This window comes from Catharus ustulatus, chromosome 25 (genome assembly GCF_009819885.2).
Source record: "Catharus ustulatus isolate bCatUst1 chromosome 25, bCatUst1.pri.v2, whole genome shotgun sequence".
NCBI lineage: Eukaryota > Metazoa > Chordata > Aves > Passeriformes > Turdidae > Catharus > Catharus ustulatus.
Window position 1 is genome coordinate 358,373 of NC_046245.1, and position 24,801 is coordinate 383,173.

At 55.0% G+C, this 24,801-nt stretch overlaps 1 protein-coding gene across 1 annotated transcript; it reads right to left on the reverse strand.

The window, feature by feature from the left end:
- Positions 1–5,806: 5,806 nt before the first annotated feature.
- On the reverse strand, positions 5,807–24,579 carry WNT2B (Wnt family member 2B). The gene is made up of 5 exons (XM_033080416.1): positions 24,296–24,579; positions 11,475–11,695; positions 9,711–9,988; positions 9,034–9,298; positions 5,807–6,832 (listed from the first exon to the last, which is right to left on the reverse strand). The coding sequence occupies exons 1-5, from the start codon at positions 24,457–24,459 to the stop codon at positions 6,603–6,605; spliced, it is 1,158 nt and encodes a 385-aa protein (XP_032936307.1). The 5' UTR covers positions 24,460–24,579; the 3' UTR covers positions 5,807–6,602.
- Between the last annotated feature and the right edge of the window lie 222 nt (positions 24,580–24,801).

The window sequence follows — 24,801 nt, forward strand, 5'->3', positions numbered from 1 at the left end:
GAGTTACCTATCACTAGAATGTAATTTTCTCAACTTTCTTTCCAGTTGGTCATTGGGGCTGTTTCTCACTTTGGAATCACTGAGGTGATTAATAGGCCTGTTGTGTTCATGTGATTTCACTTCGTGGTCTGCAGGGGCCCATAAGGTAACCAGCCTAATGCTTTTTAAAGTTGAACCTTTTCCAGCAGTTGTGTGGGGTTATAAATGAAGCTCTGCCTCCCATGTATCATCCCAAGAGCTGCTTTCTCTCACTGTCCTCCCCTGACATAACAGTAACAGAAAGGGGATGGGCTTGTTCTGAAAGGAGAGCTGGCAGCAGGCTGGGTAATGAAAATCTTCCTGTCTCTAGAAGTGCCAGCAATTCTTGAGGAAGGAGTGCTCTCTGTGATTTTCCAGTAGGGTTGTCCATGCTTTTGGGAAGTGTTCCTTGCCACTTAGGAACAGGGACTTACACCTGACCCATACCTTGGTAATACCATATCAATTATCTTGTTTGTGTGTGTACATAAACATACATATTTATATGTGTATAAACATAAAAATTACAATTATGACTCAGGACAAGATGAATATTGCTGTAACTTCCTTGAAACAAGGTCTGTGGTGACCTTACAGCCATTGGGATGGCAATAGCTCTTCCACAAGGCTTTCTTCATGAGGCATTAACAGACTCCTCACATTTTCAGTTCATTCAGAGTAGCCAGTGAAAGCTGAATCTTAAAAATCAGCATATATTTGTATACCTGGATGTGTGTATTTGTAAACCAGGGTGATTATAGGCTCTTCAATCACTCAGGCAGTTTGAGTTTGGGGTGAGTTTGGTTTGTTGGGTCGTTTTGGGTGCTTGCACTGTGTCACCACGTCATGATCAGGGTGTCCAGGAAGAGAATGTTGCTGCATTTCTTCCTGCCAACCTCTGACTTCTCCAGGAGTATTTTCCAAAAGGGACAGGAAGGGTAGGAAACGGGGGGAGTGTTACCACAGTAAAACTATGGTTTGTGGAGCAATTAAGCAACAGAACACTTGTGTGAATTTGCCCTGTCTTACCACTGACTTGAATGAAAAGTGTCTAATGATCTTTAATTCAGGAGTTTATTGCTTGTGCATCTGGAGAGATGACACAGATGTGATTTAACACATTGCTGAAACAGCTTCCTAACGTTGTCTGACTGGCAGGGTTTGGAAGTTGATGCTCACAGGCTATTGGCTATGGGATTTCATGGAACTACTGGAGTAAGAGCATTTCAGTGTAGTGTGCCATGATGGTACAGTGGGTGCTAGAGCAAAACTTCCTGCTGGCTATTGGCACTGTTAGAATAATAAAACTCTTACAGCAGAGGTGAGGCAGTTTAGACTAATAAATATTTCAGGGTAACAAGGTCTGTTCATTGCAACCCTAGTTCATGTGGGTTATAAATCACATCAGAATTCTGGGGAATAATCTCTGGCAGATATTTACCATGCTGGGAGCCCTTCATTTTTGGAATTTGTCATAGATGCCTGTTAGTAGCTTCTATGCATGTATGTATGTGGTAAAAGATTTTTCATGCTGTCAGACATTTGGTCACTGAGGTTATGGGGACGAATTCATATGGAGATGGCCCTGGGGTGGTTCTCCATCCAGATTTGTCACAGGCCAGTTCCCTTCCTGCATCTCTCCAGCGCTGGCCAGGCATGTTTATTCCCTGCTCCTCACCCTGGAATTGTTGTGAGGGTGCCAAGCCCCACAGATCCATGACTCTGAGCAAGGCAGGGTGTAAAGGTCATAGTTGAGTCCATTAATAACAAGGTGCAAACGGCTGGTTTATATGTAATGTGAAGCTTTTTACTTATTTCATTTTTGCACTTTGGGGGCTCTGTTTGCTTATGGAGCACTTGGTGTCTGGTACCTATTTAGCCTGAGAGCAGGCAATTGGGTTCCTTCAGGCCTTCAGAGGAATGCAGAAAATTGTTCTCTGGTGTTGTAATTCTACTGGGATAACTGGAGCTTATTTGTCTCACTGCTTATTAAATGCATACTTGTCTAGAGGTTCTCTTTTTTTTCTTTTCTTCTCTTTTTTTTCCTGAGAAGCGTTGGGTGAATCCCAAGGACCACAAGTGAGAGGAAGATTCCAGGAGGAGGGGGAGAGGGAAGTGCCTGCACCTCTCCACAAGCTGCATCATCCACCTCCAGTGCCAGCAGAATGAAGAGGTTAAATATGAGAGCAGCCTCCCTTAGGGAAGGAGATGTGTGTGTGCGGCTCGGCCAGACGTAAATCAGCATTGCCCTTCCCCCTCTCAGGGATGAGCAGTGAGGGGAGCAGCACCTCCCAAACACCAGTGGGGTGTGGTGGGGAGGCAGTGGGGCTGTGCTGGGGTGTCTGAGAGGGCCCAGCTGGGCAGGTCAGGAGCCCACCTGGGCTGTGCTGAGCTCTGTGCAGAGCACACTGTGGGCACGGGGCAGGGGGTTCCTGGAATCACACAAGGTCCAGAGCTGAAGGGACCTGCAGGGATCAAGTGCAACTCCTGGCCCTGCACAGAACACCCCTGTGATCCCACCCTGTGCCTGAGGAACGTTCTCCAAACACTCCTGGAGCTCAGGCAGCCCAGGGGCTGTGCCCATTCCCTGGTGAGCCTGTTCAGTGCCCAACCACCCTCTGGGGAAAGAAGCTTTTCCTGATACCCAGTGTAAACCTTTCTCCAGCACTGATACCCTGCCAGCTTCTGTGCAGTGCCCAGCTTGCCCAGTTTTGCTTTTAAAAGGGACAGACTCCTCTTGTCTGCAGTTAGTTAGGATGGCTGCAGAGGTGATGTATGAGCTGTTGTCCCCTGTGTTTGGGTCAAAAATCTCTGCAGATCAGTCAGGATGACAGTAGCAATCACAGTGGGCTTCTGTGTTGAGTGTGCTGTGCTCTGAATTCAGCCATCTAACCGTAAAGGTGGATAAAGAGCAAAGGCAGCTGCAGTTCCCAGCTCTGTCTCCTGGCTGCCTCCTCCCTGTCTGGAGCCTCCTTGGCAGGGTGTGCTCTGCACGCCCCAGCCCTTACTGGAGGGACACGGCCATGGTCAGGGATGCTGCTCATGTGCTTGGAATTTTCCTCATTTCCAGCCTCCACTGCTGCTGTGTGCTTTGGTGGGACCTTCAGTGAGTCTGGTCACTGGGGACAGCGAGATAACACACCCTTGCTTACAGCACCAGTGAGGGTGAATCCACCACAATGAGTGTGTTCCTCCCTTGGGATCTCCCCCTTTGGTTAATTCTGGCCAGCAACATTTTCTTTTTGCTCTGGATGCATTGAGTTGTGCAATCCCAGCACGGCCTCATGGACTGGACCCTTCTCTTAACAACCTCTTGATTTCTTTGCTAATTTGGCTGTGGGCTTTCATCAGTTATAAAACAGTGACACAGTGTGTGACTATTGCATTCTCCTGCCTTGACTCACGGGCTGTGATTCCAGAGCAGTGACCCCCCTGCTGCTGGCTGGAGCCCTCTGTGACTCGGCTTTGGGGATGTGGGATGTGAAAGCTTGCACACAGATCTTGCAGGCTGTGTGAATGTCAGTCCAAAATCTGCCCCTGTGGGCTGGGCCTGTTTCAGCAGGTGCTCCCCGTGGATTACACTGAGCACAGGTACCTGAGCAAAGCCTTCTGTGCCTTTGTGAACCCAGTGGAGAACAGAAAAGGCCCATGGGGAGACAAGGGAGCACTGGGATTGGGGTGTCCCTTGGCAATGTATTCACCTGCACTGCTGAGCTCAGTAATTTACAGATCTTGCCATTACCCTCATCCCAAAAAATGGTGGTGACACCTGAACTAAGGCCTGTTCTCACCCACATAGAGAAAATCAGAATCATAGAATCTCCTGGGCTGGGGAAAAGATGCACAAGGAGCATTTGGATATCCAGTCCAGTGCCTGGCCCTGCACATGAATCCATGTTTCCAATCCCTTCTAACTCCTGTGTGTTCAGCTGCTTCAGAGAAGGTAATATATTCAGAACCTCATTAAGCAATTAATTCTGCACCTTGTCCTTGAGTGCAGACATGCTTTTGACTGGAAGATAATTAGAAGATGAACTTGGTCCACATTTTAGTCAGATTACTTAAGAGGGGCTTGTGAGAGGGACGGAGTGTACCCTGATGAGACTGGAGCCTTCAGAAATGTTTTGAGATGGAAAACAGCTGCTTGCCAAGGATGAGTGTGCTGAGGGGCTCATCTGCAGCAGGGCACTGACCAGCCTGAATTTCCTTCAGCTCACAGTGGGACCTTCAAGCACTGGGAGTTTGCTCTGGCTCACTGGTGTAGTTCTGTTCCAGTTTTCTGCTAATTGCCTGTTAATAAATGAGTGTAGCCTTGCATAGTCCTTTGCAGAAAAAACTCACTTCTGGACTTGAGCTCGATGGCTGCTTCCCAGGTACTTCTGTAGTACTTGCACAGCCCTCTCGTGCTGCAGTGAATGGGTTTAGTTCTGTAAGAAACAGGTTAGGCAGTGGGGAGGTGGGATTCTTGTAATTCTCTTGAGCTCCATTAAGATGTCACCTTTTGGCTTGGCTGTGGCTTTGCAGCAGCTCTGCTGAAGGTCCTTTTTCTGCATGAGCACGCTCATGTTTGGCATGGAGGAAGGTGCTTAATCCAGCCTATGGCAGGCTCTTTTAATTCTTTGAGCAGTTCCCCCATCAAAGCCGGTTTCAAAGTGGATTTCTCTCCCCACTTAAACTATTATTTCCTAGGGCCATTGAGTAAAATCCCTGTTCAGAGATGCTCTTGGTGCAGTAGCTGATGGGTGGCTTAGGACCAGAATAATCTTCTTTGCCTTAATCCCATCCTGCTCCTTTGACCTTCCTCCAGACTTTGCTCTTGTAGCCTGCTGGGCTCCCTCTTGCCCACATCTCACTGCTTCCAGGAGAAAGCCCCAGCTCCTCAGAGGGCTCTGGCAGCAGTAGAGCAGACCCCAGCAAAAAGTATTTGCAGGTGAATGTCCCTGTTGACTTGGCCTTTCTTACTGTAAATCTGGAACTTGTGTGAAAACTTCCTTCAGCACCGTGCTGAGCAGTGTTAGGAAAATGAGCCCAGTTTTTCGTGGCTCAGGGAGGAGGCACAGCCTGCCTGGGGCAGAGGGCAGCCTGGCTCTGGTGGGGGAACTGCAGGAGCACACTCAGGAATTGCAATGATTAAGACAATTTTTCTTTTTTACCTGTGTCAGTTTAGTGTCCAGGTTCAGCTGTTATACATTGCATTTGTTTGTGTGGATTGGGACCTTTTGACTGGACTATAAAATATCTGTACACTGAATAAAGCATTTTTATAATGTCTGCTTGCTCAAATTGGTGGAGAAAAGAGGAAATTGGTAGAGATGAGGGGTGGATCCCTGTAACTTACCTACCAGCAGCTCTGCAGCTGCCTTCCCCTCCTCTCATCAGCTTTGGTTTTAGTTGATTGTGTTTCGAGTGTTTGGGATTTTTTAATGGGAAAGATTTGAAAGTTTATCCAGCATCTCCTGCTTCAGCCAGTGCTATAGAACCATGGCATGGTTTGGGTGGTACAGGACTTTAAAACTTACTTGTTCCACCTCCTGCCATGGGCAGGGATCCCTTCCACTCGACCAGGTTGGTCCAAGCCCTGTCCAACATGGCCTTGAACACTTTTGGGGAATGGGGCATCCACATGTCCTGAAGAGTGATGCTGCTGAGAAAGGATTCCCTGGGACTCTGGGTGCTCAGCTCTGGGACAGCAGCGCTGCAGACAGCGGGGAAAAGAAATGCTGCAGGCTGGTTCCTGCTCTGGGGACGTGCCCAACTCAGTGTGTATGAATTCAAAAAGCAAAGGACATGATTTTCTGATACAGGTTTATAATGAATTTTGACTTAAAATAATAAGCAGTTTACACAACATACACGTGAATTGTACAGAGATGCTGCTGTATCACTGACTTCAGAACCTACCAGTAAGTTCACAGGTTTCACTTGCTCTCTCAAGCCCCATGTGTCCACCAGCATCTAGAGGTGGCCTTCGTCTCTGTGCATCCTTCAGGGTTCAGTTCCAAGTCACAGCTCCACCTGCTCCCTGTGCTGGGGACACAGGGACGAGCCTCGTGCAGAGGTGACTCTTGCTCGGTGGGGTTGGTGAGATGTGCCAGGTCTGCTCGAGGGAAACACAGGTACCATGGAACTGTCTTAGGGATTCACAACACCCTTCCTCTGGCCTTGCAAAAAGGAGAAAGCAAGAATGCTTTTACAAGAGTGGATTATTCTGAACTAGTGTTTTTCACTGGTGAAGTTTTACTGGAAGGTAGATTCTCCGGGCAGGTGCAGGATTCCTCAGCCATCACGTCCCGACAGTCAGTCGTCCGAGCCTGTAGTGGTTGCACCGTCCCTCTGCAGGTTCAGTTTAAGCAAGGATCACAGCCTCCTGCTAGGTCGGGGATTAGTTTTGCTGAGCACATCGAAGGGTCCACAGCACCTCCTGGGAACAGTAGTCCTTTCCTTAGTGCTTTGTAGAATTAATTAAATAAAAGCCATGCAGTTGAACTACAGCTCCCAGAACATCGTGGCCCTCAGGGCACGGGGGTTTAAAAAATATTGCAAGGGGGGTGGCAGTGGCTTCTTCCCTCGGTGCTCCGGTCCCATCAGGTCTGGTCCAACCACTCGGCCCGTTTGGGTGCTTTACACGTGTGCACATCCACAGTGTCCTCGCACTCCTTGCAGCGCACAGCGCAGCACCAGTGGAACTTGCACTCGCACTTGGTGACGCGGGTGACGCGCGTGGTGTCGTAGCCGCGCCCGCAGCACATCACCTCGCAGCCGTCGGTCCCCCTCGACGCCTTGCTGCACACGCGGCCAGCCGTGCCCAGGGAGCCTGCCAGGGGACAGCACGTCAGGATGTGCCTCGTGCTCAGCACCCCCTGCCCACCCACCCACAGGGGTACTGGTGGGACTGGGATCTCCATCTGCACTGGGGACCTTGGACGCTGCTTCAGAGGGAGCCCCTTGGTCCTGTCACAGCACCGCTCCTGTCACAGCACTGATCCTGTCACAGCACTGTTCCTGTCACAGCACCGCTCCTGTCACAGCACCACTCCTGTCACAGCACTGACCCTGTCACAGCACTGCTCCTGTCACAGCACCGTTCCTGTCACAGCACCGCTCCTGTCACAGCACTGATCCTGTCACAGCACCGCTCCTGTCACAGCACTGATCCTGTCACAGCACTGCTCCTGTCACAGCACTGATCCTGTCACAGCACTGTTCCTGTCACAGCACTGATCCTGTCACAGCACCGCTCCTGTCACAGCACCGCTCCTGTCACAGCACCGCTCCTGTCACAGCACTGCTCCTGTCACAGCACCGCTCCCATCACAGCACTGCTCCTGTCACAGCACTGATCCTGTCACAGCACTGTTCCTGTCACAGCACCGCTCCTGTCACAGCACTGTTCCTGTCACAGCACTGACCCTGTCACAGCACTGATCCTGTCACAGCACTGCTCCTGTCACAGCACTGCTCCTACCACAGCACTGATCCTGTCACAGCACTGTTCCTGTCACAGCACCGCTCCTGTCACAGCACTGCTCCTACCACAGCACTGATCCTGTCACAGCACTGATCCTGTCACAGCACTGATCCTGTCACAGCACTGCTCCTGTCACAGCACTGCTCCTACCACAGCACTGATCCTGTCACAGCACTGTTCCTGTCACAGCACCGCTCCTGTCACAGCACTGTTCCTGTCACAGCACTGACCCTGTCACAGCTCCTGTCACAGCACTGCTCCTGTCACAGCACTGCTCCTGTCACAGCACCACTCCTGTCACAGCACTGGTCCTGTCACAGCACCGTTCCTGTCACAGCACTGCTCCTGTCACAGCACCACTCCTGTCACAGCACTGCTCCTGTCACAGCACTGTTCCTGTCACAGCACTGCTCCTGTCACAGCACCGCTCCTGTCACAGCACCGCTCCTGTCACAGCACTGATCCTGTCACAGCACTGCTCCTGTCACAGCACTGCTCCTACCACAGCACTGATCCTGTCACAGCACTGTTCCTGTCACAGCACCGCTCCTGTCACAGCACTGTTCCTGTCACAGCACTGACCCTGTCACAGCTCCTGTCACAGCACTGATCCTGTCACAGCACCGCTCCTGTCACAGCACTGATCCTGTCACAGCACTGACCCTGTCACAGCACTGTTCCTGTCACAGCACTGCTCCTGTCACAGCACTGCTCCTGTCACAGCACTGCTCCTGTCACAGCACTGATCCTGTCACAGCACCGCTCCTGTCACAGCACTGCTCCTGTCACAGCACTGAACCTGTCACAGCACTGATCCTGTCACAGCACTGAACCTGTCACAGCACTGTTCCTGTCACAGCACCGCTCCTGTCACAGCACTGAACCTGTCACAGCACTGATCCTGTCACAGCACCGCTCCTGTCACAGCACTGTTCCTGTCACAGTGCTGCAGTGGGGTCCCCAAAGGCTTAAGGCCTGCACTTGCTGTGCTTTATGGACATGGGATGCCACAAACCTGGCCAGAGATGCAGCTTTGGTGTCTCTCATGTCCCTCGTGATGGAGGGCTGGAATGAGATGATCTTTCACATCCCTTCTAATCCAAAACATTCTGGGTTTCTATGGCAATCTGCATGGCCCCCTTCCCATGCCCACTGCTAGAGCCAGTGTTGGCTGCTGCCAGAGCAGTAGGAGGCAGGGATGGGCTCTCTGCAGCCTCTCTGTGCATGGAACAGGCTCTTTGTAGCCTGTCCAGGGAGCTTTGCTCTGCAGGAGATGGGCTCTGAGGGGTCAGCACATCCACTTCAGTGATGACCAGAAACCTGAGGGGTTTGGGGCCTTAGTGTAAAGCCTGGGGATTTTGGACAAATGCAGTCCTGCCTGTGCAGGTGTGGGGTGCTGTGGGGACTTTGGGTCAGGTAACCCCCTTTCCAAAGACTGGGGTTGAGTGGGGAAGCTGAGCCCCCAGGCTGGGCTAGCTGGGAGCTGCTGCCCTGTTGGGAAGGGAAGAAGAGATGGTTTGGGTAATGACTGGAGCTCTGGGTTTTACCTGCTGACTTGTCCATCACGCAGTAATCAGGTGAGTTCTCAAAATACACCAGATCTGTTTTTGTGGGCTTCCTGAAGTTCTTGTTGGCCACTGTGAAGCCGGTGCCATCCTGATTCATCGTCACCTGGATGGCCCCATTGTATTTCTTTCTTAGATAATCCCCTGTTTTTCGGAAATCTGACATTGCCAGCCAACAAGTCCTTAGTGTGCAGGAGCCGCTGACCCCGTGGCATTTGCACTCCAGCTTCAGGAAGCGCTTCACAGCCTGTGGGAAGAGGGATGGGTAAGGAGCAGTGGGCACCCTGGGCATCAGACACTGCTCCAGTGCCTGCTCATTCCTGGTGCAGCCCTTGGCAGTGTGGGATGGGGCTCCTAACGGGAGGTGGGGGCTGTTATGGAGGTCACTGATGCCAACATCAGCGAGGACACAGGAGGCAAAGGTGAGCGAGGTGCTGCCATTCCCGTGGGGCCATTCCCGTGGGGCCATCCCCGTGGGGCCATTCCCTAGGGCAGAGCGTGCAGGGGAGCACGGGGAAGGCAGGGCAGCATCAGCCTCACCCACAGCAGGAACTGCCCAAGGTCCCGTTTCTCTGGCCATGCTGTTCTGGCCCCCCAGTCCCCTGCTGAAGGTCCCAGAGGGATGGGGAGCTGGGCTCTGCTGCCGGGGCTGCACTCACCATCCTCCCGCAGCGGTTGTTGTGCAGGTTCATCAGCGCCCGGGCATCCTTCACTTTTTTCTCCTTGGCATCCACGAAGGCTTTGGCGAAGCGGATCCCGTAGTTGATGTTGTCGCTGCAGCCGCCCCAGTCGAACTCCCCGCGCTCGTCCTTGGAGCGGCCCCTCTTGAGCGGGTCACAGCTGCACACCTTGAGGTCCCCTTGGCTGCAGGCCCGCGTGATGGCATAGACCACCCCGGCCGAGGAGATGGCGTAGACGAAGGCGGCCTCCCTGCTGCCTGCCGTGGGACAGAGACAGGGACGGGGAGTGAGTGCCAGGCTGTGCCAAGGGCCTGCAGCCCACGAGGAACCAGGGCATGGGGAGCGAGACCATCCTCTGAATGGGCAAGCCAAGCCCAGCCATCTCTGCTGAGCACAGGTCCAGCCTCGGCTTCCCCTGAGCCCTTCAGAATAATTGCAATGCTCAGGGTGCATGCCCGGGGTGCAGAGACCAGCTCCCTTCCACCAGGGCCACTCCTCTCTCAGCGCTGTGCACAGGCAGGGACAGCCCCAGCCCTGCTGGGCTCGGCTCTCCCCTGCAGCACAGATTGCCGCCTGCTATTTTATGTCTCTGGTTCAAGTTCGCAGCTGTTTTTATAATGCTGTAAAAGAAGCTGCAAATCAAAACCATGTTAGTCTTCATTTCGAGAGCCTTTGAAAGCAACTTCAAAGGCTGCAGAGCTCTCTTTGGGCCTCGCAGGATGGGGCTGTGGCGAGGAGCTTTCATCATTCCCCATCCTTTGCCAGGAGAGGATGCGAACGGGAGAAAAGGTGCCGTGGTGGGAGCGGAGAGGCTGAGCAGGCAGGCATGGCAGGGTGGGTGCTGCGTTCAGCATTCCAGTCCCCTCCAGTCAGGTCGGGCTGCTGGCGTGTGGCTCTGCTGCTTGTCCACCCACGGGCAGCTGCCCCATGCCCCAGCAGCTCGGGGCAGGCCCCGCTCACCAGCTCCTTCTGTGGCACTCACGTGTCCTCCATATGAGCAGTGAGTGGAAAGACCCTTCCAGCCGCTTTTGATTTGGAGGCCACATGGCTGGATGCTCCCAGCACGTCATGGGATGCAGCAGCATCTGTCCTGCAGTGCTGGGGCTCCCAGGGCGTGTTTGCTCCCAGAGCCCTCCCGGGGCAGCTGCAGCCCACGATGCTGCTCCTGCTCTGGGGCTGCCCCAGCCCTGTCCCCTCGTGCCTTTCCTCTTTGTTCCTTGGGTGTATTTCTTGGGTGCATCCCTGCTTGTGTCGTTCCTGTCCCTCACCTGGAGTGGGAAGGTCTGTCCAGGGCAGGGGCCGTGCCCAGTCCTTTGGGCACCTGCCCCAGAGCCGCTGTCCTGCTGCACCTCGGAGCCTGAAGCAAGGACTGAGGCTGTGCCTGTGCCTTGCCTGCCTTGCCATGCGAGGGAACAGCCAGTTCCCACGTGAATTGCTGAGTCCTGGCCAACCCTGCTCTCCAAATATTTATATATCCCATTACTGTTTACATATGAGCCTGTTCTCTGGAGGTGTCTCCTCCTTCCCCCTTCTCCCCCAGTGCTCCCCCTGCTCCATCTCATCTGGTGCAGCTATTCCAAACGCGGTGCTCTGCTCCCATTAGGGCTTGATTAATTTACAAGGAAAGGCAAAGCTCTCCTCAGGGAGTAATCCAAGCCACCGGGCATGGCAGCCCAGTGGGAGGAGAGACTCTCCCAGGAAGACAAGGCCATGGTGGTGGGAAGGGGACAGGGCAGAACCTACTTCGCAGCATGACCCGGCCGAAGACAGTGTGGTCCCGGTCCAGGGTGCTGCAGTTCCAGCGGTGGTGCCGGAATTGGTGCTGGCACTCCCGGATCCACTCCTTGGCTCCCTCCCCAACCGACTGCATGATGTCAGGGTACCTCTGGCAGAGCTGTCGCTGCTTGTTCACCAGCCCGGGGATGTTGTCACAGATCACCCTCGCGCCCAGGGCCCCGATGTACCTGCACGAGAGAAGGGAGCCACTCAGTGTCCTGCACAGGGGAGTCACTGAATGGCCTGAGCAGGATGGGACACAAGGATCATCGAGTCCAACTCTTGGACCCGCACAGGACACCCCCAAAATCCCACTCTGACTGAGAGATTTGTCTAAACACCTCTTGAGCTCTGGCAGCCTTGGGGCTGTGACTGCGTTCAGTGCCCGACCACCTTCTGAGAGAAGAACCTTTTCCCAATATCCAGCCTGAACCTCCCCTGACACAGCTCCAGGCATTGCCCTGGGTTCTGTCCCTGGTCACAGAGAGCAGGGGTCAGAGCTGCCCCCCACTACCCCTCAGGAGGAAGCTGCAGACCCCAAGGGGGTCTGGCCTCAGTCCCCTCCTCTCCAGCTGAACAAACCAAGTGACTCCAGGGCCTCACCCTGCTTGGTGGGTCTTACATTGAAGTTTAGCTTTCCCTCTGTCCTTTCTAGCTGTGTCAGAGCTGCTGCAGGCTCTGCCCTACACAGCAATGTGCTCCCTTGGCATGGGGCTGCCTGGGACTGTGGCTCAGACGGGCAGGACACAGGGACAGGGCACAGTGACAGGCACAGCTGAGCCATCACAGTGGTTTTGTTTAATGAAATAATCCCGAGATGCAGCACCAGGAGCGAGCAGAGCTGTTCCCAGTGTGCGCTGTGGAGCCTGTGTGCCCCAGCAGACAGCTCTGGGTGCTGTGAGTCATGGCATGTCTCCCCTAAGCCTGGGCTGTGTCAACTCCTGGGGCAGCAGCACAGAAACTTGCTGATGTGCAAAACCTCCCTCCCAGCCTCTTCCCAGCATCCCAGCCCTGCTGAGCGCAGCAGGATGGAGCCCAGCTGAGCCCAGGGTGGCTCGGGCAGGCTCTGCCCTGTCTCCTGCCAGAATGTCCGTGGCACAGACACCTGTGGCATGCACAGGTGAGGGAGGAAGAGGAGCAGGCTTCGCCTCTTGGGGCTGCACTCCGTACTCACACTGTTATCCCCCAGCTGTCCATTCCTCTCTGTGCATCTCCTGAACATTTATTCTCATGCCCTGAAGCTCCATAACCGATAGAACTGTGCTGAACCGATAGAACTGTGCTGTGGCTTCTCTCCTGCCTGGATCCTGCCTGGATCCTGGTCCCCTCCCTGCAGCAGTGGGGAGAGAGCAGGAGCTCGGAGCAGAAAGACAACAGCAGCTACCAGAGCCTGGCTGAGCCCCATGGGCAGCTTTCCACAGCCACGGGGGAGGGACCTGAGCTCTGCCCCGCATTCTCACACCATCCCGGACAATGGCAGCAACATGGAATTTTCCATCCCACTCAGCTCCTGCCTGCACCACCCGCTCACCCCTCTGGCTGCTTGTGCTTGAGCGTGATTTTTGCCGCAGAGCACGGAGCTGGGATTCTGGCTGGAAGGGATGAGGTTTGGGTGATATTCAGATTTTTTTCTAGCCTCCAAACTGGAAGCAAAAACCTTCCTTCAATAAAAATAAAAGCAATAAGCTTGGACAATATTTCATTGTCTGTCTCTGGACATGTTCTCTCAGTTCTATCCACCCCAGAGAGAGCTCCCAGGCTCAGGAAAGCCCTGCAAGCACAGAAAGCAATGGGATCTGTTCCCTCTTTTAAAATATTTTGTTTAAATGCTGGCAGAAGCACAAGTTCATCTCGGGCTGGAGCTGAGGATAATAAACCCAGCTCCCCATGGCTCTGCAAGCCCAGACTCCAAGGGGCAGTGAGCATTATTGTCACAGGCATGCTCACCAGCCTTTCATCCTGAAGCAGAGGAGCACAGAGGTAGCAGAAGCTGGGAAAGAAAAGCCAACAGGAGCTCCTCGAGCACTGCTGACTGTGGATGTTTCACTGCCTTGCTCGTGCCAGGCTGGGAGAGCAGCACCAGACTGGGAGAGCAGCTCCAGAGAGCAGCCCCAGAGTGGGAGAGCAGCCCCAGAGTGGGAGAGCAGCTCCAGAGTGGGAGAGCAGCCCTGGAGTGGGAGAGCAGCCCCAGAGAGCAGCTCCAGAGTGGGAGAGCAGCCCCAGAGAGCAACACCAGAGTGGGAGAGCAGCCCCAGAGTGGGAGAGCAGCCCTAGAGTGAGAGAGCAGCCCCAGAGTGGGAGAGCAGCCCTGGAGTGGGAGAGCAGCCCCAGAGTGGGAGAGCAGCCCCAGAGTGGGAGAGCAGCCCTGGAGTGGGAGAGCAGCCCCAGAGTGGGAGAGCAGCCCCAGAGTGGGAGAGCAGCACCAGATTGGGAGAGCAGCCCCAGAGTGGGAGAGCAGCACCAGATTGGGAGAGCAGCCCCAGAGTGGGAGAGCAGCACCAGAGTGGGAGAGCAGCTCCAGACTGGGAGAGCAGCACCAGAGTGGGAGAGCAGCCCCAGAGTGGGAGAGCAGAACCAGAGTGGGAGAGCAGCCCCAGAGTGGGAGAGCAGCCCTGGAGTGGGAGAGCAGCCCTGGAGTGGGAGAGCAGCCCCAGAGTGGGAGAGCAGCCCCAGAGTGGGAGAGCAGCCCTGGAGTGGGAGAGCAGCCCCAGAGTGGGAGAGCAGCCCCAGAGTGGGAGAGCAGCCCCGGAGTGGGAGAGCAGCTCCAGAATGGGAGAGCAGCTCCAGAGTGGGAGAGCAGCCCCAGAGTGGGAGAGCAGCCCCAGAGTGGGAGAGCAGCCCCGGAGTGGGAGAGCAGCTCCAGAATGGGAGAGCAGCTCCAGAGTGGGAGAGCAGCCCCAGAGTGGGAGAGCAGCCCTGGACTGGGAGAGCAGCCCGTTCCTGCTCTTGGGGGCCAGGCCAGGGCAGGGCAGGGCAGGGACGAGGGGCATCCCACCAGCAGTGGCATCCCACCAGCTGGATGATGGCACGGTGGCATCGAGTGGGACTGCAGAATTCCTACAGGGAAGCACGGTCAGGTCCCCAGCCCTAAATTCCTCCTGCCCAGCAAGGTTGGGCATGGCTGGTTTATCCTGCCTGGGCAGGGATAAGATGAGATGCTGGGATGTGATGAGATGCTGGGAGGCAGCCGGCTGCAGGATGGAGGTTTCAGAAAGCCAAAGCTCCTCTTTGCTGGAGAAAAGTGATGCTGGGGAAGCTGGAAAAGGTAAAATGCTCTGTGAGGGGTCACCAGGGACCTGTGGGGCTGGGACACAGCAGCTGGCAGCAGAGCTGCCTCCCGGACTGCAGAGTGATGGATAAAGCACTAATGCATCCCCTGGGAGACCGAGATCAAGGGAAACCCTCCAGACAAGATAAACACTAGGCACTCCCTTTTTCACACTGCAAGCTAATTTCTTCTCCTTAATTCTCCTGCCAAATACCCGGATCAGAGCAAACATTATCAGCAGGAGAAAGTGGAAGGAGAGCAGTGAGAAGGGCCCCAACTGCTGCAGCAGCACCTCTCCATGAGCACCCCAGAGCTGCCAGGGTCAGGGCCTGCATCTCCCTTTGCCTGGGGCAGAGGATTTACTGCAGTGCCTGCAGCATTCCATCAGAGTTTATGTGCTGAAATCTAACAACCAAAGGGAAAGTTCCTCCCATGTCCTGGAAAGGCTGTGGTGATCTCGGCAGAGACAAAAGCTTCCACTTGGTGAGAAATGCTCCAGTTGGGTTCAGTTACTCTGAAATGGAGCAAGACGAAGAACATCAGAAAATTCTGCCAAGCAGAGTTTTGGGAAGGAAAAAACCCAAACATTTGTTTTGGATAGATGAAAGCATCCCTTCTAATTTTATTTCTCAAAATCTGTGACATTTTAAAAACACTGCAGTGGGAAAGACAATGGATGTTCTGAGAAGTCCCCAGCTGCCTTATCAGAACTTTGTTTTCAAACAAATGAAGCTGTGCTGGAAGTGGCACACTTCTGCTGTGCTGTACTCTGGGGGAATGTGCATTTTTCCAGCTTAAAAATCCCCACAAAACCCAAGCCCTGAGTTCAGAAAAGTCTGTGAGACAAAACTTCTGATGCTGGAGGCAGCTCAGGCCTGGACCTCAGGGCTGGGAGGAGAGAGCAGAAGCAGGAGCCTGCAGTGAGGAGGAGCTGGGAGGCAGGGAAGAAGGGAGTGGATAATTAAGTGCGTGTGGGGATAACAATCCCCCACCCTGTCCAACGGGATTCCATCTGCTGCTGCCTCCTGAGGGTGCGGGAAGCCCTGGCATCGCCCTTTGCCGAGTGCAGAGCTGCTTGTCCAGCTGGGTGAGGGGCTGGCACAGTCCCTGTGCCCCCCAGGCTGCAGGATGCTGCAGGGTCACCTCTGCTCTGCTGACCATGTGCAGCCCCAAGCCGGGTGCATTTCCACTCCCCCGAGCTCGCTGCCAGGGCTGGGTGTCAGGGCTGTGCCGCAGGTGCTGATCCCCTCCTGCTCCCCTTCCCTCTCACAGGGCAGCAGAGGATGGACCCCTCCTGCCCCAGGGGCAGGTGCTCTGGGAGCCTCGAGGCCGAGCCCTGCTGTGTCCCTGGAAGCTGCAGGGATGCAGCCAGGGCTCGTCCCAGCATCCTGATCTCGAGGGAACAGGAGACACCCGTCACGCGCTGCTTCCAAGCTGTTGTTCTTGTGGAGAGCCTGCTGACTTTGGCTCTTGTAAACAAGGAGAAACCTAAATTGCTTCTAAGATAAACATGCAAACCAGAGGCAGACGCATCTATTTACTTGGCAGCGTGCAGGCTCCGTGCTGGATGTGTCCTGCTCCCGTGCTGCCCGCTGAGCCCAGGGCTCCTGGGGCCCTCGGTGCCTGTGCCCCTGCTCAGCTGGCACCACAGAGCCGAGCAGCTCTGAGCTCTCCAGGCTGAGCTGCTCCCTGCACGAGCTCGCTGGAGATACCAGGTGGGAAATGAGGTTTTGAAGAAGGAAATTAATGTAATCGGAATTCATAAAGTTACAGGGAATCAGAAACTGTCCTGTTGCTCTTTCTGCAAAATAACTGAGTGCCCTAATTCAGTTTCCAATGAAATTTATACTGCACACTGGTTTAACCAAGACTTCGTTTTTCACCATTTCAAAAGGCGTTGGAAAACCTATTTGAACATGACTTGATTTTGAAAGGGAAATCTTTGTAATTGCCATTCTCAGACAAATCAACATTTTAGTGGTCTGAATTAAAACAGCTGCTTGAAATGTCATAAACTCCCATTGTGGGTTGCACTGATACCATTAAAGGCACAGTTTTAAATTAGATTAATAGAAGCTAAGTTAACTAAAATCACTGTCACAGCTTTACATAAAAGGATGTCTGTGCAAGCAGCTCTGGGGATGCAGCGGGGCAGGACCCAGTATGGGGAAGCTCAGGGCCATGACTGATCCCTGACACACAAAGATCCACTGCATGAGGCTTCCTTGTTAATGTCCCTTACTAAAGTAAAGAGAGTTTGTGGGTGAAAACTCGAGGATCTCAAAACTTTGCCAGCAGTTTGTACCTCCGTGTTTGGTGGCAGAGCTGGGAGCGTGGGTGGCCACAGAGCCCAGGGTCAGGGGGAGCTCTGGCTGGACACAGCGCTGTGGGTCCCTTCACACAATGGCTTTGAGGGGCAGAGATGCTCCTTCAGCTCAAAGGCTCTTAGCAATGGCAGCAGGCTCGGCTCTGACATCCCAGGCCGTGTTTTCCAGCTGGACAATTCGCCTGTCCTGGCACAGCTGCTCCCCACCGAGTGCAGGGTGGGAGCAGTGCCCTGGAATCCCTGAGCCCAGCCCCGGCTGCTCCAGGGGCTTCTGAACAGTCTCTGCTTCTTGAGGCTGGGGAGAGAACACGGTCTGGCATCTTGGTGGCATCAGAGGCTGTTGGAGTCCATCCCCTGGGCAGAGTGATTCAGCTCCCCACTGCCCTGCATCAGCTTTGCCAGCCCTGACGGATCAGCTTGGGAGCCAAGCTAATCCTGGCTTCTTCCTGGTCTGTCCTGCCCTCTTCCCATCCCACTGAGTCCTCATGAAATCTGTATTTTGGAGGGAGGCTGGAAAGCCATGGGCAGCTGTTAGAGACAGCTAGTGCAGATAGGATCAAATCCAACACCCCTGCCTCTTTGCCTGCTGAAGAGCAAATTCCATCATGCCTGGCAGCATTTCACCTCCTTGAGTTCTTTGCATACTTCCCAAGGATGCTGCACCTTCCTTCCTCTGCTCTCCCTGCTGTGGCAGGCAATTTACAGCCAACTGCCAAGCACTTTGTGTTGCAAGGTGCTATAAACATCTGAGATATTGTTTTAGTATTACAAACTCTGAGTATTTTATTAAGCCCCACTGGGAACAGGGCCATCCTGGCCTGCTGGAATTGTTAACGCCTTTGAGTGATTAATAGTCCTAATTTCCTCACTTAGAGCCACTACTCTGCATGCTGATAGTCTTAGTCTCACTTCAATAATTTTTAATATCATAATGCTGAGCCACTACCAGTGTCACTCAAGGGACATGTGTTTCATTTTCTGCACTGGTATCTTTCTCTTTTTTGTGCATCCCTCTTTTCAAGTTGTCTGCCTTCAGATCCTGGTCAGAGTCCCCTGTCTGTGGTTTTCCTGCACCACTGGGATGGAGTTTCTGTGAGCAGGACTGAAACCCTGTGGTCCTGGGCAGATGGAGCAGATGGGTGCTGTAGTCTGCTGTCCCCCAGACAGATGTGGGAGGTTTTTCAGAACAGCAACCTGAAAACTGAGATCTGAAAACTTTGGTCAGCACTGGGTGAAAGCTGTTCCTCAGGGACATTGCTGGTGGTGCATAAATACAAAATAATTGCTCATTAAAAATATGGCATATTGACTATGGCTTTACCCTCTAGAATATTTTTTTTTTCTCCTCAGATGTCGAAGTCCTTTGCTAAAAGGTGGCAGGTAAGACAGCCTCTGGTAATAAAGCTGGTTGTACAAATCTCTTTTCCATGGCACATCCTGTGTGTTGGGTGTGAGCTGCTCCAAGAAGAAGCTGGGTTTCCACGGGCTCTGGCCCAGCACAGATCTCCTCATGGCATTGCTGAAATCACTTTTGGTAATAGTGAAAGCTAATGAGCTTGGAAGAACAGAAGGATTTTTTGCTTCTGCATTTCTTTCTAAGAAAGATTTCCCATAGGTGAAAGTGACCCTAATGACAAATGGACTAAGCAGCACAGTTAGGATTATTACAACGGCGCAGAGTGACTGAGAGAACCCATCTGTTCCATCCACCCCAACCAAGAACACCAGGGCTGCTGCAAAGGCCACGGGGTTCATTCTCCATCAGCCTGACATTACTTTAAAACTTATTTTTCACAGCATGGCTGCCTGGACAGCCAGAGCTCGGAGCGCCGCAGGATAAAGACTTCCTGGTCACTGACCTCGTGCTTTTATTGCCATGCAAAGTGCTCTGCAGAGCGCGCTGACAGCGGGGCGAGCGCCGGGGATCGCCGTGTCCCCAGCGCTGCACGTCCCCTGTCCCTGCCCGTGGCATTGGGGCTGGAACTGGCTGCTTTAGGGTCCCTTCCAACCCATCCCGTGGTTCTGTGGTTCTGTATCTGGCCTGCAGCAGCGCCAAGGCGCGAAGGGTGATGCTGCTCAGCAGCAGGAGCTCTGGTGGCAGAGGCAATGGCTCATCCAGGATGGGATCACAGCCACGGACACACAGCCCTGGGAGCCCCCACGCAGCCTGAGAGCCCCTCTGCTGGCAAAGCCCTCGGGGGCTGCCCTGGTCTGCCCAGCTGAGGCTGGCACGGAGCGGAGGAGCGGCACCCCCGGGGTTGCACGGGGGCTGGGGAGCTCCTCCGTGCAGCTGTCTCTCCCTTGGCTTAATTTCAAACATTCCTATTTATGCTATTTCCCCTCCCACACACCTTAGCATGATGCCTGCTTGAATGAGCCTCTCTCTCCTATCTCCTGTATCCTATATCCACGCACGTGTGGCTCCGTTTTTCCATCACTCCTTGTGCCCATCCGCTGCACCTGGACCGGGAGCAGCGCCGGTGTCACCGCGGAAACACATCCTGGAGAGGAGCACTGACGGGAGCACAGCCAGCGACCCACGGTGCTGGGAATGTCCCCTTCTCCATCTGCAGTGGGGCTGTCCTTGCCAAACCCTTGGCCAGAGCCCGGCACCATGTCCAGGGGTTGCTCTGGACACAGGGAGCCGTGGGCACTCTTATTTCACGATTTACCCTTGGTGTGTTTTCCATGCCCATGAACACACTCCTCCTTCCCTGGCCGAGGGAGGGAGCTGGGCCACAATGGCTCCTGAGTCTGGGCTGGTCATCCCCAAAATCCCCATGTGGGCATCACCCCGGGATGCAGCAGCTCTCCTGGAGCCACGTTATCCTGACAGCACCATGGGCTGCCCCATGTGGTTGCCAGGCTCCCACACGCTCTCCAACCCACACCCAAACTTGAGATTCTCTTCCTTCCACAGATTTGTTTTATCTCTTTGGGAGCCTGATGCCTCCCATCTGTTCCAATGCCAGATGAAATTAAATATTTGTAGTTTCCAAGGGCTGTGGTTAGCAATAAACAAGTTAGCTAACAAGGATTTGGTGTGCTGGGGACCTGGGGGGGGTCTGTGTGGCTCGCAGGAGGGTGGGTGTGTGTGAGGGTGGGATGCAGGGAGGCACACAGGCCTTTGTGTACATTTTTCTTTAACCAAACCTTTAATTTCAGAATGGCTTTCCACACCAGAACAGCTCGCCGGGCTCTCAATAGCGGCTAAACCCTACTTAGTTATTTACAGCAAGTTTGTTTATTGCACAGTTTATGTTTATAAGCAACATTTGTCTGATCTCCCAAATCTTTCCAGAGGAATTTCGGAGGCCGCTCTGGGGGCCGGGCGGGTACAGCCCTGCCAGCCGCATCCCCGGACGGTGCTGCTCTCCCTGCCCAGCGCACGCCAGCGTAAACGGGATTTAGGGATTTTCCCCTTGCATTCCTTCTTAATTTCTGTCTGTGTTTCAGCTGGTATTTTGTTGCTAAGTAACACTTTGGAGTTTGGAAGGGTTTCTGCAAGGTTGCTGCTCCCCACAGCCACCCCTGTTAGTCACAGTGGCCTCGGGGCCCGGCCACAGCCACGCTGTCCCCCCCACACTGTCCCCACCACACTGTCCCCACCACACTGTCCCCTCCACACCATCCCCACCACACTGTCCCCACCACACTGTCCCCTTCACTCTGTCCCCACCACTCTGTCCCCCCCACACTGTCCTCACCACACTGTCCCCAGCCACTCTGTCCCCTCCACACTGTCCCCACCACTCTGTCCCCCCCACACTGTCCTCACCACACTGTCCCCTCCACACTGTCCCCACCACACTGTCCCCTCCACACTGTCCCCACCACACTGTCCCCACCACACTGTCCCCTTCACACTGTCCCCTCCACACTGTCCCCACCACACTGTCCCCACCACACTGTCCCCACCACACTGTCCCCTTCACACTGTCCCCTTCACACTGTCCCCTCCACACTGTCCCCACCACACTGTCCCCACCACACTGTCCCCACCACACTGTCCCCTTCACACTGTCCCCTCCACACTGTCCCCTCCACACTGTCCCCTCCACACTGTCCCCAACCACACCGTCCCCCCCACACTGTCCCCACCACACTGTCCCCACCACACTGTCCCCTCCACGCTGTCTCCACCCTCACTGTCCCCACCACACTGTCCCCTCCACTCTGTCCCAACCACACTGTCCCCTCCACACTGTCCCCACCACACTGTCCCCACCATGCTGTCCCCACCACTCTGTCCCCTCTACACTGTCCCCTCCACACTGTCCCTCCACACTGTCCCCACTACTCTGTCCCCACCACACTGTCCCCACCACACTGTCCCCTCCACACTGTCCCCACCACGCTGTCCCCACCCTCACTGTCCCCTCCACACTGTCCTCTTCACACTGTCCCCTCTACACTGTCCCTCCACACTGTCCCCACCACTCTGTCCCCTCCACACTGTCCCCCCACACTGTCCCCAACCTGTGCCCTGTGCTCTGAGCACGTGTACACGCACACACCCCCACCCACAGCCGCTCTTTTGGATGCCAAAGTTCACCAATTCCTGGCGTTTATGTGAGGCGGCTGGGCCATGCCTGACGTCACTGAAAATTAATAATTTGCAGTTGTTTAGAAGAAACATTTGGTTGATATTTCCTTTCCATGTACTACGATCAGAGGGGACCCAGTTTTTCCTATTAAACGACTCAAAAAGTTGACTCTGGAAATGAGAAGCATTTCCTCTAGTTCCACAAGTTTATTGTGTGTGAATCCCTAGAAGAATTTGGCAATAATAATTAAAATAAGGGACGATGATGCACCACCAAATGTATTTACTGTAATATCAGTGGTGCTAAAGATGTGCTTGGAAATCTATGCAAAATCACTGAATAACTTTTTTCCCAAACTGCAGCTGGTTGAAACCATTTTCAGTAAAACACAATTTCATCTAAACACGCTATTTTATCAGGACTGACATGTCCAGCACAACAGCACTCGGTTCACTTTAGGGTTTTCTTATGAATGTTCTGCTTTCCAGAAGAGAAAGTCCAATGGAAAGTGTGAATCTTAAGAGTTTAATATATTGCATTTCTAATTGCTTTTGTTTTTAAGGTCTTTGGGACCAGTGCTGCTTGGCAGAAATGTCCCAAGGCGTCGCGCCTGGTGCACCGTGGGGCTGCCCAGCCCCAGACACGCCGAGCTCCCCCGGCTGCCCTGCCCTGCCCTGCCCTGCCTGCCAGCCGGGGACCGGCCTGCAAGCTGAGAACACAAACTGCTGTGGGAGCTAAATCTAGCTTCCTCCAAACAAGCCACAGCTACCGAGGCTTTAAACGTGGCTGGTTTTCCTCCTGCTTGCTGGGAAGCGACACGCACTTGGAATGAGGGCAGACCGCGGCGGAGCCGCTGTGGGGAGAAGTGGGGTGCGACAGCAAGGGAAATAGGTGGTTTTAACACCCCTCCTAAAGAAGGAATTTTCACCCTTCAGGCAGCATCCACGTGTGTTACCAGAACTGCCCACCTCTGCGCAGATGATGCTGTGTCTGCTCCACTCCTCCTTTTTTCCCAGCCGTGCACCCACTGCTCAGCTCGAGCCAACCTCTCTTCCTCCAGCCTCCGCGATAATGGAAATAATCCAATTTATCCACTGTCCCCTCCTTCCTTCTTCAGCTTTTCGCATTTTAGCAACCTCACCTTGCCCCCAGAGGCTGTCCTGCCTTCACCTGCCCTGCTGGGTTGGGGCAGAGCTGGCTCTGGAAGCCAGGTCAGTGCTTGTATCAACCTGAGACTCCCCGGCACTGACTCATTTTCTCTCCCAGTGATTCCAGCTCCCCTCAGCTGACCAGGCTTCGGGAAAGCTCTTCTGGACACGGCTGGGAACAACGTTGCCCTTTCTACTTCCCATTTGCCCCCCAAAGCATTTTCTGGTCTCCTTTGTGCGCGGTTGCCAGCAGCTGCCCTCGCAGGCTGTGCCCTGGGCTCCGCGCTCCCTCCTCGCCCCACCGCTTTCCCACCCGCCTTCCTCACCCTGCGCTCGCTCCTCCAGGGATGCCAGCCCGGCCAGGGCTGCCGCACGCCCAGACGTGCTCTCAAACACCGGGAATACTTGTGCTATCTGCCTGACTATTAAGTGCTCCCGGCCCCTTACAGAGCGCTCCACAGTAGCTGAGAATTTCCAGAAACTACCGTTTTCTTTCAGTGGCAGATGGGTTGAACTTGATTAAGTTTTGCCTCATCCACCACGATCTATTAATGATGATGAGATTGGCATGGAAAACACTGTTTTCCACAAGATTAGAGACGACTTTTATAGGGTGGGGGACACTGAGAACTTTTCTGTAGCCAGCTATTTTTTTCTCCAGTGTTGCTGAACTACTGCTACAGCACAGGGTCGCTTGGAAAACTTCTCGATCCTTGTTTACTGTCATTTTGCATAGATGAATTTTCATTGTTACACGAACCGGGCCAGGAGGAGACGAATTTCCCGAAAGTTTTTGCTATGGTGTAATTTCTGTCTGTTACAAATCCTCATCTTATCTAAAGGAAGGGGGACACCAACTTCTTCGCTTTCCAGGAGCAAAGTAATATAACTGTGCAGGCAACACCGCAACTCCCGCAGGGACGGGAGCTCCGGCGGGATCGGGGGGGGTCAGGGGATCCAGGCTGCTGCCGCTTCCCCTGTCCGAGCCGGACCGAGGGGCTCACGCTGCTCCCCGCCGTGCCCGGGCAGCGACGGCTGTCGGAGCTGCGGCAGCGCACGGGGCTCGGCTCCCGGCAGAACCGGAGCTCCCCACGGAAAGCCCCATCCCCAGGGAAGGAGCGGCGGCATTTTCGGGGCGCGGGTGTCCGTGACCAGTGCGGTGACCGGGGAAAGCCTCGGTACCGGCCCCGGGACCGTTCATCTCGGCCGCTGCGCTCTGGGAGCCCGGGACGCGCAGGTGGAGCCCGCACAGCCCCGGCCGGTCCCCACGTCGGGCGCTGGGCGCCGGCTCCGGCTCTGCGGGACTCGCTGCGCTCCCGCCGCCGCTTCCCCGACCCTTAGTCTGTCTTTCCTGTCCCCATCGCATCCACGTCCCCACCCTGTCCCGTTCTCATCCCTGTCTCCATCCCCGTCTCCGTCCCCGTCCCTCGACCGCGCCCCGCGCCGCTGCCGCCCGCGGTGGCCCGGGGACCGTCGGGGCGCTGCGGGGCCTCACTCACCACCACGAGGAGTCGGCGCGGGGCGTCAGGGCGAGCAGGAGGAGGACGAGGGGAAGGCAAAGCCGGGGGGCCGCGCCCGCCGTCCGAGGGAAGGCTCCGCACTCCGCACGCCCGGGGGCCACGGCAATCCCAGGAGACGCTTCCAGGCGGTTTGGGCTGAGCATATCTCTCCGGGGCGGGGTCCAGACGGAGAAATGACCGGGGAAGGGGGTCCTGCCCGCTCTCCCCTCGGGGCACTGCCCGTCACGGCCCCGCGGCGCGTCCGCCGGCTCCGCGCTGCTGAGCGAGCCCCGGCTGGGCCCCCGTACCCGGGCTCATGCTGCTGGGGGGGCTCCCCGGGGGCTGCGGGGGGCTCAGCGGGGCCCGCACCCCCCGAGCGGCGCGGGGCGGGCGGCGGGGCCGGGCCGGGCCATGGAGGTCCTTGCGCGGAGGGCGAGGGCGCTCTGGGGATGGGAGCGCGGGGGCCGCGGCCAAATATTGCCGGCGCCCGGCGTGCTGCGGGCTCT

Coding starts and splice junctions, on each gene's coding strand:
- WNT2B (XM_033080416.1), bottom strand. CDS start 24,459: ATGCTCAGCCCAAACCGCCTGGAAGCGTCTCCTGGGATTGCCGTGGCC. Junction 9,989..11,474: donor CGGCCGGGTCATGCTGCGAA/GTAGGTTCTGCC, acceptor GTCCCACGGCAG/GCAGCAGGGAGGCCGCCTTC. Junction 6,833..9,033: donor CGTGATGGACAAGTCAGCAG/GTAAAACCCAGA, acceptor GTCCCCTGGCAG/GCTCCCTGGGCACGGCTGGC.